Source organism: Petaurus breviceps, unplaced genomic scaffold (assembly GCF_028583685.1).
Source record: "Petaurus breviceps papuanus isolate PSGF00001 unplaced genomic scaffold, PetGlider_PUasm1.0 90418, whole genome shotgun sequence".
Lineage (NCBI taxonomy): Eukaryota > Metazoa > Chordata > Mammalia > Diprotodontia > Petauridae > Petaurus > Petaurus breviceps.
In genome coordinates this window covers 2722393-2736657 of record NW_027187246.1, presented here as the reverse complement: position 1 = coordinate 2736657, position 14265 = coordinate 2722393, and the positions used below count along the sequence as shown (strand labels likewise).

The window sequence follows — 14265 nt, the reverse complement described above, 5'->3', positions numbered from 1 at the left end:
AAGCACAAGTCAAAGTAATGAAGGTCAAATCTGACTTTCCTGCAGAAATAACGTTATGACAGAATTAAAATCCTAACTAATGACCTGACTGTTTATAGCAATGACAAACACTATCATCAACCGTCAATTTTTGTTATTGTACAGTCATTTCAGTTGTTTCTGACTCTTTGTGACCGGATTTGGGGTTTTCTTGGCAAAGATACTAGAATGGTTTGCTATTTCCTTCTCCAGTGGATGCTGTGGATCTATTTTGTCAGGCAATCAGAGGTGAAGTGACTTGCCCAGGGTCACACAACTAGATAATGTCTGAGGCTGAATTTGAACTCAGGTCTTCCTGATTCTAGGCCCAGTGCTCTATCCACTGAACCACAAGCTGCCTCCAACTACCAATTACACAGTTCAATAATGTTTAGTACAAAGTATTTTTTTTAAAATTAGGTAAAGTAAAAAATATTAAGAACTTCCTAAGAGAGAAGATATACATGGTAGGTGGGGAAGACCTCCAGAAAATAATAGTGGGGCCCAAAGGATTAAAAAATCATAGGATTTACAACTAGGAAGAACTTAAGAAATCATCTTGTCCATTCCCAAATGTGGCCCAAACCAAATTTAAATGTAATTTTTGAAATACTTACAAAAATAAAGAAAAACACATAATATAAATATGTAGTTTTCTAGGTCAACACGTGGCCTACAGATATCCTTTTGTACATTTCAGTGGCTCCTTTCTATTTGAGTTTGACACCACTGATCTAAGCCAAACAGTCATATTATAAATAAGGGAACTGAGGTACAGACACCTTACTTAAAGTGGTTTTAAATGAAGTAGTTGACAAGCATCAAAGCCAAAAAAGTTAAATGACTTGCCCACAGTCATATACATATCAGAAAAAAGAGTCAAATTGATATCCTTGGTCTCCAAATCCAGTAGCTCAAGAACTACTAGCTCTTGAACCAAAAGGAATTCACCATTTGGGATATTGTGAACTGTTTACAGCACTTCCAAAAGCCAGCTGAATGGGCTTAAATAAGCTAAGTAGTCTGTAAGCCCTGAATGTTGCGTCATAAAGAATAATATCAGTAGCACTGCCAACAATGAATCACTGTTAGGTAAGGCAGTGTCTATATATAGTTGGATACAATTTGGTTTCTTGGTTACAAAAGGACTAACTTATAACTTATCTTAGCACAAACTAAGCAGACTTCTTAATGGGACCATTACTGATATTTTTATTTCCTGTTTTTAATCAAACTCAATCATTAAATGATATTTTATGATATTTCAGTTGCTACCTTGAACAATATGAATACATGAGACCAAGGAAGAATTTCTGTCTCTAACAAAAGCAGTGTGATGCAGTGAAAACTGATGAATTTGGGGTCATGGGACCTGAGCCTCAATTCCTGCTCCATCACTATGTGATCTTGAGCAAATTGCTTAACCGTCTTAAGGCTCAGTTTCTCCATATTACTTATAAAAGGCTGGGGTTGGAGTAGAAGACCTCTAGACTCTACTTCCAGCTTGAAATCTGTGACCTCATAAAGGTGAACTCATATAAAGATTCACCTTCCAAATGCACTTTGGTTCTAACGATATAAAATGGAGTAAAATATGTCAAAAAATTTAAAGGTGTCCCTGAAATCCTTGAACCATATAATCCCACAGAACTTCTCAAAACACATTCTACTAACAAGGTCGATGGAACAGGAGAAGTTGAAGCAGTGGAGATTCTAATAGCTATTTGAGAGACAAAGTTCACTGTAGTAGCCTCTAACCTTTTTTGTGACATGGGCCATTTTGGAAATCTGGAGGAGTCCATAGTTCCTTTCTCAGAATAATATTTTTAAGTGCATAAAATAAAATAGGACTAAAAAGGAAATCAGATTATTGAAAATAAAGATGCAATTTTTCTCATCCAAGCTTGTAGACCCCCTGAAATTTCTACATAGACCTCCCCGGAGGTCCATAGATCCCAGGTGAAAATGGTCTCCATGGTCCACTGGAAAAATTTCAACCATCTAAACTACACACCACTGTGCCTTTCTGCATTCCTTTCAAACCTCTTTGGCTTACCCCTTCTTCCTTCCACTTTTCTCCCTGAGTACTGTGTGTTCTCTATGGTCAAACAAAGAACACTGCTTTCATATTACTTATTCTCTTCTTTTCAGGAGAAAGAGAACAGGGTTGCTGATTTTTTTCAGTGGGAGAGCAAAAAAGAAATGAAGTGAGTAGATGATAAAGAAAGAGAACTGCTGTTTCAAACCAATCTTTCTTCTAAGATGCAAACAATTTCCAAGCAAGTGTTACAAGATCTACTTTCTAAAAGACGTAAGTTTCATTCTGGGAATTATAAAGCAATAAAAGTAAGCTTTGAAATTGTCAGCTGCCTATGAGAACATAAATGGATGATTTAGTTACACCTAAGCAACACTATAGCTGTCATTTTTCCTTAATTCCTCCTCTGCTGGCTCATCACAACATGGACCTGGCTCAGAGTTAACCAATATAGTACACACTGTCAGGTCTCATTCAGCTGTTAGAATGCCACTTTATGCATCAGCCTGATTTTACATTATGTATGCACTGTCCTTTGATGATAGGCCTGATGATGAATAATGTCACCTGAGGGCAAATCTAACAGTTAAGGTCCTAGAGGTTCCTCATTCCAGGGCACACACCAGGGTGACCAAATTTTCAGCTATAGCCAATTTGTGTGAAGGTGTGAAGGATTGCAATCTACAAAGGTGGGGAACCTTCCCATAATGAAATATGGGGGGCATAGATCAAGAGCTGAATGGGACCTTGGAAATCAACTAAACCATATCTGTTATTTTATAAATGAAGGAACTGAAGCTCTGAGAAGTTATAAAGTACTTGCAAAAGGTAAAGCAAGAAGCAAGAAGATATTCAAACCCAAATCCCCTGACTTCAAGTCCAATATACATTCCACTAGAAAACTGTGAGTCTTTCATTTAATAAAATGCCATGCTACAGTGAGTGGCAGTAGTTTGATCAAATTTAATTCACATGAGAAATTAGCAAGACATGTAAAAGATCCTGGAAAAAAGGAATATATCTACATATCTTATTTTCAAATATTTTCATTAAACAGTTTTATTGGAATAAACAATTAAAAGCTGACTTCTGATTTAGAACTATCATTGCTGACTCAATGATTCTGTGGCATTAATAATATGCAAAGAATCCATGCATAGGAAAAAATACAATTAGAACTATAAGTGAAAGTTAGCTGAAGAAAAAGAACCAAAGTTTTAGGGAAAAGTGAGAGAGAATAAAAAAGATTTAGTTAATTGTAATAAAACTTCTGAGTTATCCTCCTGATAGCTGTTTACATTCTTCCTCTTGGGTTAAAAACCAAAACTCTGGCACCAATAAGAAAAAGGATAAACAAAACATAAAGATGGTCAAGGTCATGTGCTGTTAATTTTAAAGAGTACAGATAAATATGTTACATGCTTCTAATCTGTGCTGGAGTCTTAATTTCAGCATCAAAATGTTATCGTTTACTTGATCTTCCCTAATTATAGTGCCTATTAATTTGAAATGGAAATGCTTTTCCCCCCTTCAGGTGGACGAAAGGTTGCAGAAGTTCTAAAAAGCAAAAGGGAATTAAATGAAACACAGGAAATGAAATGCAAAAAAAAAAAAAAGAGTAAAAATAATTAAGATGACTATAAGTCTAAGACCTACAGCTTGTTGCCTACTTAATTTGGTTAAAGAAGTTTAAAACATATATATGTGTATAGTGTGTGTTTGTATATATAAATACATGTTTGTTAAATATATAGTAATATATCAGCTATATGCTCATATATGTTACTTGTATTACATATTAGCCATATTTATACTGTATATCTAACAATAGATTATATATTCAAATATTTTTAGCAATGTAATTCAGGCAGTTTGTTTTCTACCTAAATATCCTTTAATCTCAATTAATGTTTATTAATCTCAAATGTCTATGGATAAGTTCAGTTTCACTAGCATTATGAGTTTTAAAAAACAAAACAAAAAACTATCAGCCTAGTCTGTTAATTAGCCTGCAACCCTCAAAATACTCAGTTCAGGATTATATGGACTGAAGGAAAGACTGAAGGAAACTGGTGTTATCTCAAAGAATTTGTAAAATGCTCGACAGAGCATTCTTTTAAGTTGTTCTATCTATAAGTTTAAAGGAAGTAAGTGAGAATATGTTCAGATTATAATCTTGGAATAATATCAAATTATATGTTTTTAAAGCTCAATCTTTCTGAGGCAGCCAACAAAATTAACACATGGACCACTGTATCCCCAGAATAATGAGAATCTGAAATAGAAAATAAAACCCATGAATATCGGGTCAGTTACATAGAGGCATGGAATATCCCCAGGATAAAGGGAAAGGGATAGAGAAATTATATAGCAAAATATTCCATCTATTTTTATCTCTAAAATTTCCACATAAAATTTAACATTTTAAAATGGAAAATGTTTTTTCCATAGAATTCTGATTCAAAATTATGTGGAATGCCAAACATTAAACAGACCCTGAGAAACAATATCACAAAGGAATAGTATTACTACTACTACTACTACTACTAATTATTACTATTTGATCTTTACTCAATCTATTTTACTGAAGACTTAGTATCAAACCACTAATACATAGTACGTATACTTTAATAATCCATTCTAACAATCCCTGGAGGCAATCTTTAATCAGCTTCTGAATATAGTAGAGTGTGTGTTTGTATATGCAAATAAATATATATTTATTCAATATATTTATCTATCTGCTATATATTTATATTGTTAACTATATTTGTATTAAATACACAATAACATTCTCTATATAAATATATATTATACAAACATATAAACATATACATATATGTAAATAAGCTTTATTAGATATTTCACCTACAGAATTGCATATATTATATTTAATCTATAAATCCATTATTATTTAATAGTCCAAAAATTGATTATAGGGGCGGCCAGGTAGCACAGCGAGTAAGAGCACCAGCTCCAGTGTCAGGATGACCTGGGGATCGAATCTGGGCTCAGACACTTAGCACCCACCCAGAAATAACTGGCCATGTAACCTTGAGCAAGTTACTTAACCCCAATTGCTTAAAAAATAAATAAATAAATAAATAAAAATTGATTATATAACTATTTGAATTAATGGTTAAAAAACTTACAGATATTTTAAATTTTCCAAGTCTTCAAATGATCCACTGGGTATTCTTTTAATCTGATTGTTGTTAAGGAGCCTATAAAAAGAAAACAAATCATAGTAATTATTTTCTTGAAGCAGTAAACAATCTAAGCCTTAGAAGAAAATATCACTAGTCTTCAAAGAAAAGGAGCAGCTTTTAACCTATGAACCTTAACATAGAATCAAAGAATCTTTGATGTGGAAAGAGGTGATGCCTCTACTTTACAGACAGTGAGGCAGAGAGAAGGGAAGCAACTTGCCAAAGGTCACACTGCAAAGTAAAATAAGAAAGATGAATTTATAAACATTTTTCTTCATTCCTAAGCAATGTAGTAATAGTAACTTAATAGGTTAGGAAACATTATGATAAGATTTTTAGAGATGGGGAGAAAATTTGGAACTCAAAATCTTCTGGAAGTGAATATTGAAAACTAAAAATAAATAAATAAATTTTTTAAAAATTATTTTTAGGATTTTGTTAACATTCAAATTTTATTTCCCTAACAGAATTATCTCTAATATGTACAATTTTCAGCTTTTTGAGCTCAACAATTCAATTTTGAATAGGTGACCAGGGAGCTGCAATGGTAAGAAATTGGATAGAGGTGAACTTGGATTTTCCCAAGATTTAATGATGGCAGAATGAAAGCTATAGCAAGTTAATCCAAGCTAGAAAGGCTTAGAGTATGAGGAAATGACAATTTCTCAGTATATCTGTTTTTCCTCTTCCTCTTGAAAGAAGGAATTGGTTTTCAATAAATGATTGCTAAAGTCCCTTCCAAAACTAACACTCTGGGATTCTAGGATTCCAGACCAAGCAACAGACTACATGTCTCTCATCTGAAGATCAGCCTGCCTGCTTTATCATCAGAACATGATAAGAACCATAATTTAATGGATTCTTTTTTTGGACTGGGCAATCCATAAACGCAGATTCTAGAAGGGATTTGATCTACTTCAATAGAAAGGAACTAATTGGATTTTTTGAAGGACTGAAGTTGGAGAACCCCAAATCTTTACCAGGTTGGCTTTCAATATAAACATAATTAGATATATACACCACGAAATAAGTTTTATTGTTACAGAACTAGAAAGGGCCATCAAGTCAAACCTTATGTTATAGATGAAGAAACTGAGGCCTTGGCAGGGGACATGACACCATTATATTAATGGCAGATCTAAAGGAACAATCCAGGATCCTAACTCCCAACCTGAGATAATGGATATAAAGCATTTCATAAACCTGAAAGCACTATATAAACATGAGCTATTATTAAAAATATGATTTCTATACCTCATTGGCCCCACCATGCATACAATATAGAGCTAGTTATCTTTTTAATTTTAGTAATTTTAATTTGATTTTAATAATTTTATTATTAATAATTTTAATTTTAAAATATTACCTTTATTAATTTTTCAAAAAAGAATTTCAACTTACAATGTATTCAAGTTTTTCAGCCGCTTAAATGTTCCAGGTTGGATTTCTCTAATTCTATTAAATCGTAAGTCCCTGTGGAAAAACAAGAACATAATTTTACTTATACTTTATTTAAAGCTAGGGAAGAAAGTTGGAGATTTTCAAGTATCACCGTCATTCTCTAATTTCAAAGCTTTTTTTTTTTTTAAAACCATGATGGTAAATTAAAGGTAGACTAAGAATTACATACCTACTGATTGACACATATAAAAATGTATGCAAGATTTTTTTTTCTTACTTATACCACCTCTGTCCTCTTGTTTTGAAAGTAATCTTGAATGAACAAAGAATACATCATCAGACCACAAGTTCCACAGGTCCTTCCAAGCTGGAAAAGTTTGAAGCACAAAGGTGGTGACCAAGAACCCGTTATCCAAGTATCAGGCTAAGTTAAAGTTTGGAAAAGGCTGGCCACCATGTGGTTTTTTTCTTCCTCATGGATTCACAAATCCTAAAGTACTGGAATCTTCATCCAAGGAGGATAAATATTCATACTAAGGAAATCCTGGGTCCTTGAAGTAGGTTGGGTTTGGTGTTTGGTTTTTGTTTGTTTGTTTTGGCTTCCTTTATTGTTGTTTTTAACACCCAAGGTCCATTAGGATCACTTTAAAACTCAATGTCCCAATAAGCCTAAAGAATGGATAAGAGCTAGTTGATGGAGAAGGTAAAAGCAATTATATATTATATTGAAAAAGAGGCTCAACCCCCAAACAGTCAAAGCAGCTGTGTAAATTATGCAGCCTTTTCAGATTTCTCTAAGATGTTTCCATTCCCTGAACTTTAAGCAAACAGGCATACCATCATCTGATAAGAAATTTAAACCTCAATGCCTTGAAAACATGCAACAACAGATTAAATAAGAAAAAACAGGTGTCATACAGTGTATATGTTTTTATCATTATTACTATTATTAGCTCCAAACATGAATTTCAAACAACTGTACCAGGCAAGCCTTAAAAAAAGGTCTGAAATCACTGAGGCAAAATAAGAAATTCACAGATTTAATCAATGTATTTAAGAGATTAAGGTCTGAAAAACCCTAAGCTAAACTTGGGAATGGAATCAATATTCCATAAAAACAATAAAAAATGCTAGTTTTAACAAAAACCAGAAAGAAATAATAGGAAGACAAATTACATTCAAAATACCTACAAATGTATGTAAAATCTTTGAAATGATAGGGAGATAACCCACCAGGACACAATCAGGATTTATAAAAAATCTAACTATAAAAAGTCTTTACTTTTTAAGGGAAGATTTTATTTTAAAATGAAAGAAGGGAAGATTTAAATAATGGAAGTGATAAACAGCACTCATGGCTAGGCCAATGCCCATGTAATAAAAATGAGAATATTACCTAATTTAATGCTGTACTGGTAAAACCACTAAAGGGATACTTTATTGAATGAGAAAAAATGACAACAAAATTCATTGTTAATAAACACTCAGGTTTGGGTTTTTGTTTTTTTTTTTGGTTCTGTTTGTTTTGGTTTGGGGCTTTTTTAACATCTAATGGGAAGCTGATGTTATAAATGAGGTTATTAGGAGAACACTTAGGGATTCTTGGTAAACTAAAGTCACCTGGTCCATATGTACTTGACTACTGAAAGAACCAGAAGATAAGATTGCTACATCACTGTCAGTATTATTTAAAATATCACAGAAACATAAGTACTATAAGATGGGAAAAGGGCAAATGTTCTTCCTATTTTCAAAGAAAAAAGAAGGAAGAGTCTGTAGATTATAGGTCAATGGGCTTGATTTTAATTTATACCTAAATTCTAAAACTCATTAAAGATATGGTTAGTGAACATCTAGTAAAGTGAGCAATAATCACAAAGAGTAAGCATGGATTCAGAAAAAAACAAGTCATGCTAAGTGAACTTCATTTCTTTTTAAGTTATTAAATGGTAGGTGAGAGGAAGGCTGTAAATGTAGTTGATCTCCATTTTAACAAAGCACTGATAAAGCACCTTACACCATTGGTGTGGAAAAGAGGGAGAGATGTGTACTAAATGATAGTAAAGTTAGCTGGACTTGGAACTAATTAAATGGCCAGGTTCATAGAGTAGTCAGTAATAGTTCTAGGTCACTTCAGCAGTCCACCAGTGGAACATGGAATGGTCTTAAAATCTATACTTAGCCTGTGCTGTACAACATTATTCTCAAGACATTGGCTGGCACATTTTTCAAAACTGCAGATCACATGAAACTGAGAATGAGAGCTTATATAATGAGCCAAATCATGTCAGATGAAATGTAATAAGGATCAATGAATCAATGAACCTTTCTTAAATACTTACGTTGTGTGCCAGATATTGTGTAACAGCAGAGGGATACAAAGAGAAAAGGTAGAACACCTCCTGCCCTTGATAAGTTTACATTCTATTGGGAAAGATAATATGTATACATATTCATAGTATCTTATACTTAGGTTCAATAATTCTACTTCACACGTAAAAGACTGGGGAGGAGGAAGGGGGAGTTTCATGGTAAGACAGCAATTGGTCGAAAAAGATGTTCTTTTATTGACTTGAAAGCTCAATGAGTCAACAGTGGCAAAAATGACAGTCAAAAAAGCCAGTGCAATCTTGAATTAAAAGAGGTGCTAGAATGAGAAGATAATGATACTCAGCCCTCTTCAGACTATATCTGGAATAGTTCATTCAGTTTCCATTCTAGGAAAGATACTAATAAGCTTAGGATACAGACAAGAACAACCAGAAATGAAGAACAAAGAAACAATCCAAGGGAGTATCAATAAAAAGGGGGGAGGGGAGATTGTAACATGGAAAAGAGAGAGAGGAAGTATGGCACAGTGGAAAGAATAACAGATTTTTGGAGTAAGCCACCTGGGGGCCAAATCACACCTCTACTATTCACACTAAAGGAGTGACCTTGGGCAACTCATTTGACTTTTGGGAGGCCACAGTTCCTCAACTGTAAAATAAGGGGTGGGGTGGGGAAAGGGTTTCTAAGGTCCTTTCCAGGTACAAATCTATTAATTCCTATACAACAGCTGAATTTTAGGGGCTGCCAAATAGAAACAGGATCAGATTTGTTCTGTTTGGTGCCCTCAGGCTGAACAAGGAGCAACAATCAGTGGAAGTGGCTGACAAGTTTAGGCTTGATCCAAGAAAAAAGTTTTTTTCCCCTAAACTTAGAGCAATTCCCAAGTAGAAGAGCTGCTGCCCTGGGATGGGAATGGATTCTCTCTCATCAGAAGTTCTTCAAGCGAAGTTTAGATGACTAGTGGTTAGCTGGGGGAGGTTCTTTCTCAGTTATAGGTTGGGCTATATTGCCACTGGAGTTTCTGCCAATTCTGAAATTCTGTGCTTCATTGTTTTTGTGATAGCATCAAAGGAGAGGGGGACTTTTAACTTCCCTCCAAGCTTTACAATTCTTTGACTCTGGGATCTCCACTTCTTGAAAATCTCATCTTTCAGGTTGAGAAAGTGATCTGATTTAATTGCATATAATTACAGGAAGTATTAGATGTTCAAAAATATAATAAATATCTCCGTGTACCATTATTAATTCACAGTACAATAAAAACAATGGGAGTCTTGCTATTGCTGAGGCATATGAAAATAACATTGTAAGCCAAAAGCTACCCTTGTAACTTTTTCAATAATACTTGGCAGGATAGAAACCAATTCACATCTCATAATATGTTATTACTTTTATAATGAATGCATCTTAAGAACTAAAAAAAAAAAAACACCATTCAAAATAACCTACCAAGTTGCTTTTTAGGAATTATATTACTATTTTTAGCTTGTGGGGAAAGCAATATAACTGCTTACAACACCAGTTACTTCTTTGAGACCTTTCTAATACATGATAATGCACTGATAAGTTAACACTTTATGCTTAATAAACACACAATCTATTTAATGATCATTTTAATAAGTTCTAAATAGTGTGGGGTTTTTTTCCAGTGTGTACAATCAATAGCATCAAGTTAAATTGATCAATTGCCTAAAAATTCTAACACTTTCATTAAAAAATATAATCTCAATTACAAGCAGAATAAAAGCCTATATCCTCAGAACTTAAAACAGGCTCATAATATCAAAGTGCATTAACTTGTTCCACTATGAAAACTTCAATTAGGGAAATAAAAATGTATCAGCCTGTGACTTCCAATTTTCACTAATAAAATGTCAAGAGACCTGGGTTTCTAGTTCCAAGTCCCAACTTGGCTATTAACTGAAGAGGCCACAAAGCACAATGGAAATAATGTAGATTTAGGGGTCAAAGGACCATGGTTTGAATCTTGCCCAGTGACTTACAACCAACATGATCTTGAACAAAATTATTTAACCTCTCTTGGTTTCAGTTTTCTTATATATAAAAATGAGGAACTGTATTATATGCCTTTGAAAGCTTTCTCCTTCCAGATCTACGATCCTGTTATCCTAAAGGATGAGCTCCAATGACCTTAAAGGTCTCTTCCAGATTAAAATCTACAATCTGGTCTTGTGATCTCACATAAATGGGTTCTTTCTGGACCTCAGGTTTATTTTATTTGTTATACAGAGAGGTTGGGAAAGATCAGGGGTTTCCATTTTTTTTTAATCATAAACTCTGTTAGCAGTCTGGTGAAATTTATGAACCCCTTAATAATGAGATAGATAAAATAAAATACATGTTACTGCAAAGGAAACTAATTACAGTGAAATAAAGTCATAGAATTTTTTTTAAAAAAGTTCAAGGATCTCAGGTTAGGAATTTTGGGGTCTGATAATGGTACAATAGACTTGGATGTTGAAGAAACAACAGGGTAGTCTAATCTCTAAGATCCTTTTTTTAAGAGAACTTTTCATTTTTCTTTTATTTTAATAGAACTAAGAAAAAACTGATAGTAAAAATCTTTTGTGGAATGACCAAGATGGGGGAAAAAAGTCTCAGGAACAGGAATGACATTAACCAGTTGAAACACAAAACCATCTTTTTTCTTCACAAATGAAACAGATTGATCATGTCAAGTCAGTCACAAAATGAGTACTGTTAAACTGGGAAAAACCCTCTAGGCACATTGGGATTTTTAGTTTATCTCTTAAATGGGATTCAGATAACAAGCCTAGACAGGTACTAGAAAGGGGAGTTTTCAGGGGATGCCTGTCTAGAAAAGACAATAGTTAAAATAGTGTATACATCAACTAGATAAAAAAGGATGTTTCTCTTATGAAAACACATAGGTTTAGTCAAAGTGATGGTGTGTATGAATTGTCAGACATTTGATTTTAAAGAGAAACTTGCTGTGAGCAGTAATCACTTACTTAAAGACAAGACAATTAAAACCCACTGAACTAGAAAGGGGGAAGGGGACATAAAAGAAAGATTAAAGAGAAAAGGAATTTTAAAAGTATCCCAAAAAGATATAATATAGCTAAATATTACTCAAGAATTGATTGAAAATATAATTAGTACCAAAACAAAGCTGAATTTAAGTTTTGTATGTATGTATAAAGAAGTAAGTCTGACCAGATGCTAATAGCCACAATGGAAACAAGGAGGAGGGAAAGACAGATGACCTCACAATTACAAAAAGGTTTGGGAGAGTTTCACCTCTTAGCATGGTGAACTTCCAAGCGTCAAAAAGAGCATATGTTAATAGCTATTAGATATGCAGAAGAAAAAAACACTTAAAGAGTGACACTTCATGACCAGGGTAAGGGGGGGGGCGTTGTGGAGAGTGGGGAGATGAGGAGGGTAAGTTATCTTATAGGATGAGATTTTCTTGAAAATTACAAGTTGGACGTGGGCTTGGGCAAACCTAGTGGCAAATAAAATTATCAAATGCATTATTTTACATTCCAACATTTTCCTCTCCTCCCAATGCTACAGATTAAAATGTAGAAATTTCCTTATGCTGTGATAGCACTATAGTACTGCTCTATACCACAACAGATCTTGGCCAAAGAATGGAGGAACAGAGGTAACAGTATGTGTGTGGCTATGTGGCAATCCACTAAGCCTGAGGAAAAGTGCTAGCATTCAGTTAGAGCCAGTTGTGTTCCCACCCTTCCCCTCCCCACCAAGTCACTTGGAACAGAAACCTAGGCAGGTGAACCCAGTTGGGAGGAGAGATCTTAGACTCAGATCAAGTCCAGGGAAACCCCTATCAAAGGAGAGGGAGTCAGAAAGTGAGCAAAAGAGGATAATAAGGAAAAAAACTGAAATTACTAAAGATCTCAGGAGGAAGAAAATTCAAAGAACTTGAGCATAAATAGGTCAACTAACAAGGAAGATGTTAATTGCAGAAGGTAATGGTCTCCAGACTAGGTAAAAAGATGCCAGGCATCCACGAATCAAAATTTTCAAAACAAAATGAAATTAATCAACATCTGGTGAGGCAGAGGACTCCTGTGGACTCCCAAGAGAGCAAAGAGTTATAGCAATGAATGGTTTAAGAGAAAATAAGAATTGTGAAAGCAGAATTTTTGGCCTACACAGTAGAAATATTTGGGAGAATAGAAAAACTTGAATTCACAGTTGCAAGTTTCACCAAAAAAAAAGGAAGAAAGGAAAACAAAGAAGAGGATAAGTGATTGGGAATAAAAAAAAGTGAAGGACAATTTGAAAGAAGAGAAGCAAGAACATTAAAAGAAAGCATGATCTCCATCGAAGCAAAATATATTTACCTGGAAGGTGCAATGGATAGAGACAGTTTAAGGATTATAGGGCTCCAGGGAGAACACAGTAACTCAAAAAAAAGTATTGTGATCTGAATGACTAGGAAGATGGTAATGCCTTCAACAGAAATATGGAGGATGGAATGAGGGACATGGGTAGAGGGGCTTGATAATGATAGCAAAGTTTTATAACATGACTTCTTTTTAGTGTCTAAAGAATATTAAAATAAGACAGACTGGTCATTTGGCAAGATTGAGAAAGGACAATGGACAGCCAGAGTATTCCACTCTTTGCAATATGGGAGAAATCAAATATGGTCCCCTGCATATTGATTCGACCTCCAATGGAGAATTTACAAGATTACATGGATGAATCAATCACAATGTATAAGCACAAATGGAGCAACCTTAATCTTTGCAGGGAACTCCTAAATCAATAAGATAACAGTTCTATTTTTGTATTCATATGAATGGACAAAAACATTTTACCCTTTTTTTGGTTAAATTAAATATTTCTTAAAGTTAACTAGAGAAATTGTATGTATTTAAAAATATCTTTTACTTCTAATAAGCGAAGACTAACTCTCAGTACCAATACTTATCAGTATATATGAGTAGAGAATTACCACACCAGGACTTCACCCACCATAATGAAATTGTGTATGGACAAAAAAAAAAAAAACCTCTTTTGTTTCCACTACTCCTACACATTATTTCATTAAACACAGAATACATTTTCAATCTATGTGAAGAATGAAACAAGAATACCAAATATTTGAGATTAAAATACTTAAGATCTCAATTTTACAGCAAATACTTCACTTTCCTCCTCTAGCTTTAATGACCATTTTTCTCCAGCTAACAAAAGCCTGGAGAATGTAATCTGAACCCAAATATTCACTAACACTGAGGCATTTAA

At 34.0% G+C, this 14265-nt stretch overlaps 1 protein-coding gene across 2 annotated transcripts in view; it reads right to left on the bottom strand.

Moving 5' to 3' along the window:
• The window catches only part of PXDN (peroxidasin), a 142539-nt gene that overhangs the window by 72129 nt on the left and 56145 nt on the right, over positions 1-14265 (bottom strand). For both annotated transcript variants that reach the window (XM_069108689.1, XM_069108690.1), the window contains exons 2-3: positions 6667-6738; positions 5209-5280 (exon numbers count right to left, since the gene is read on the bottom strand). In XM_069108689.1, coding sequence (XP_068964790.1) covers positions 5209-5280; positions 6667-6738 — 144 coding nt within the window. The remainder of the gene's footprint in view (positions 1-5208; positions 5281-6666; positions 6739-14265) is intronic.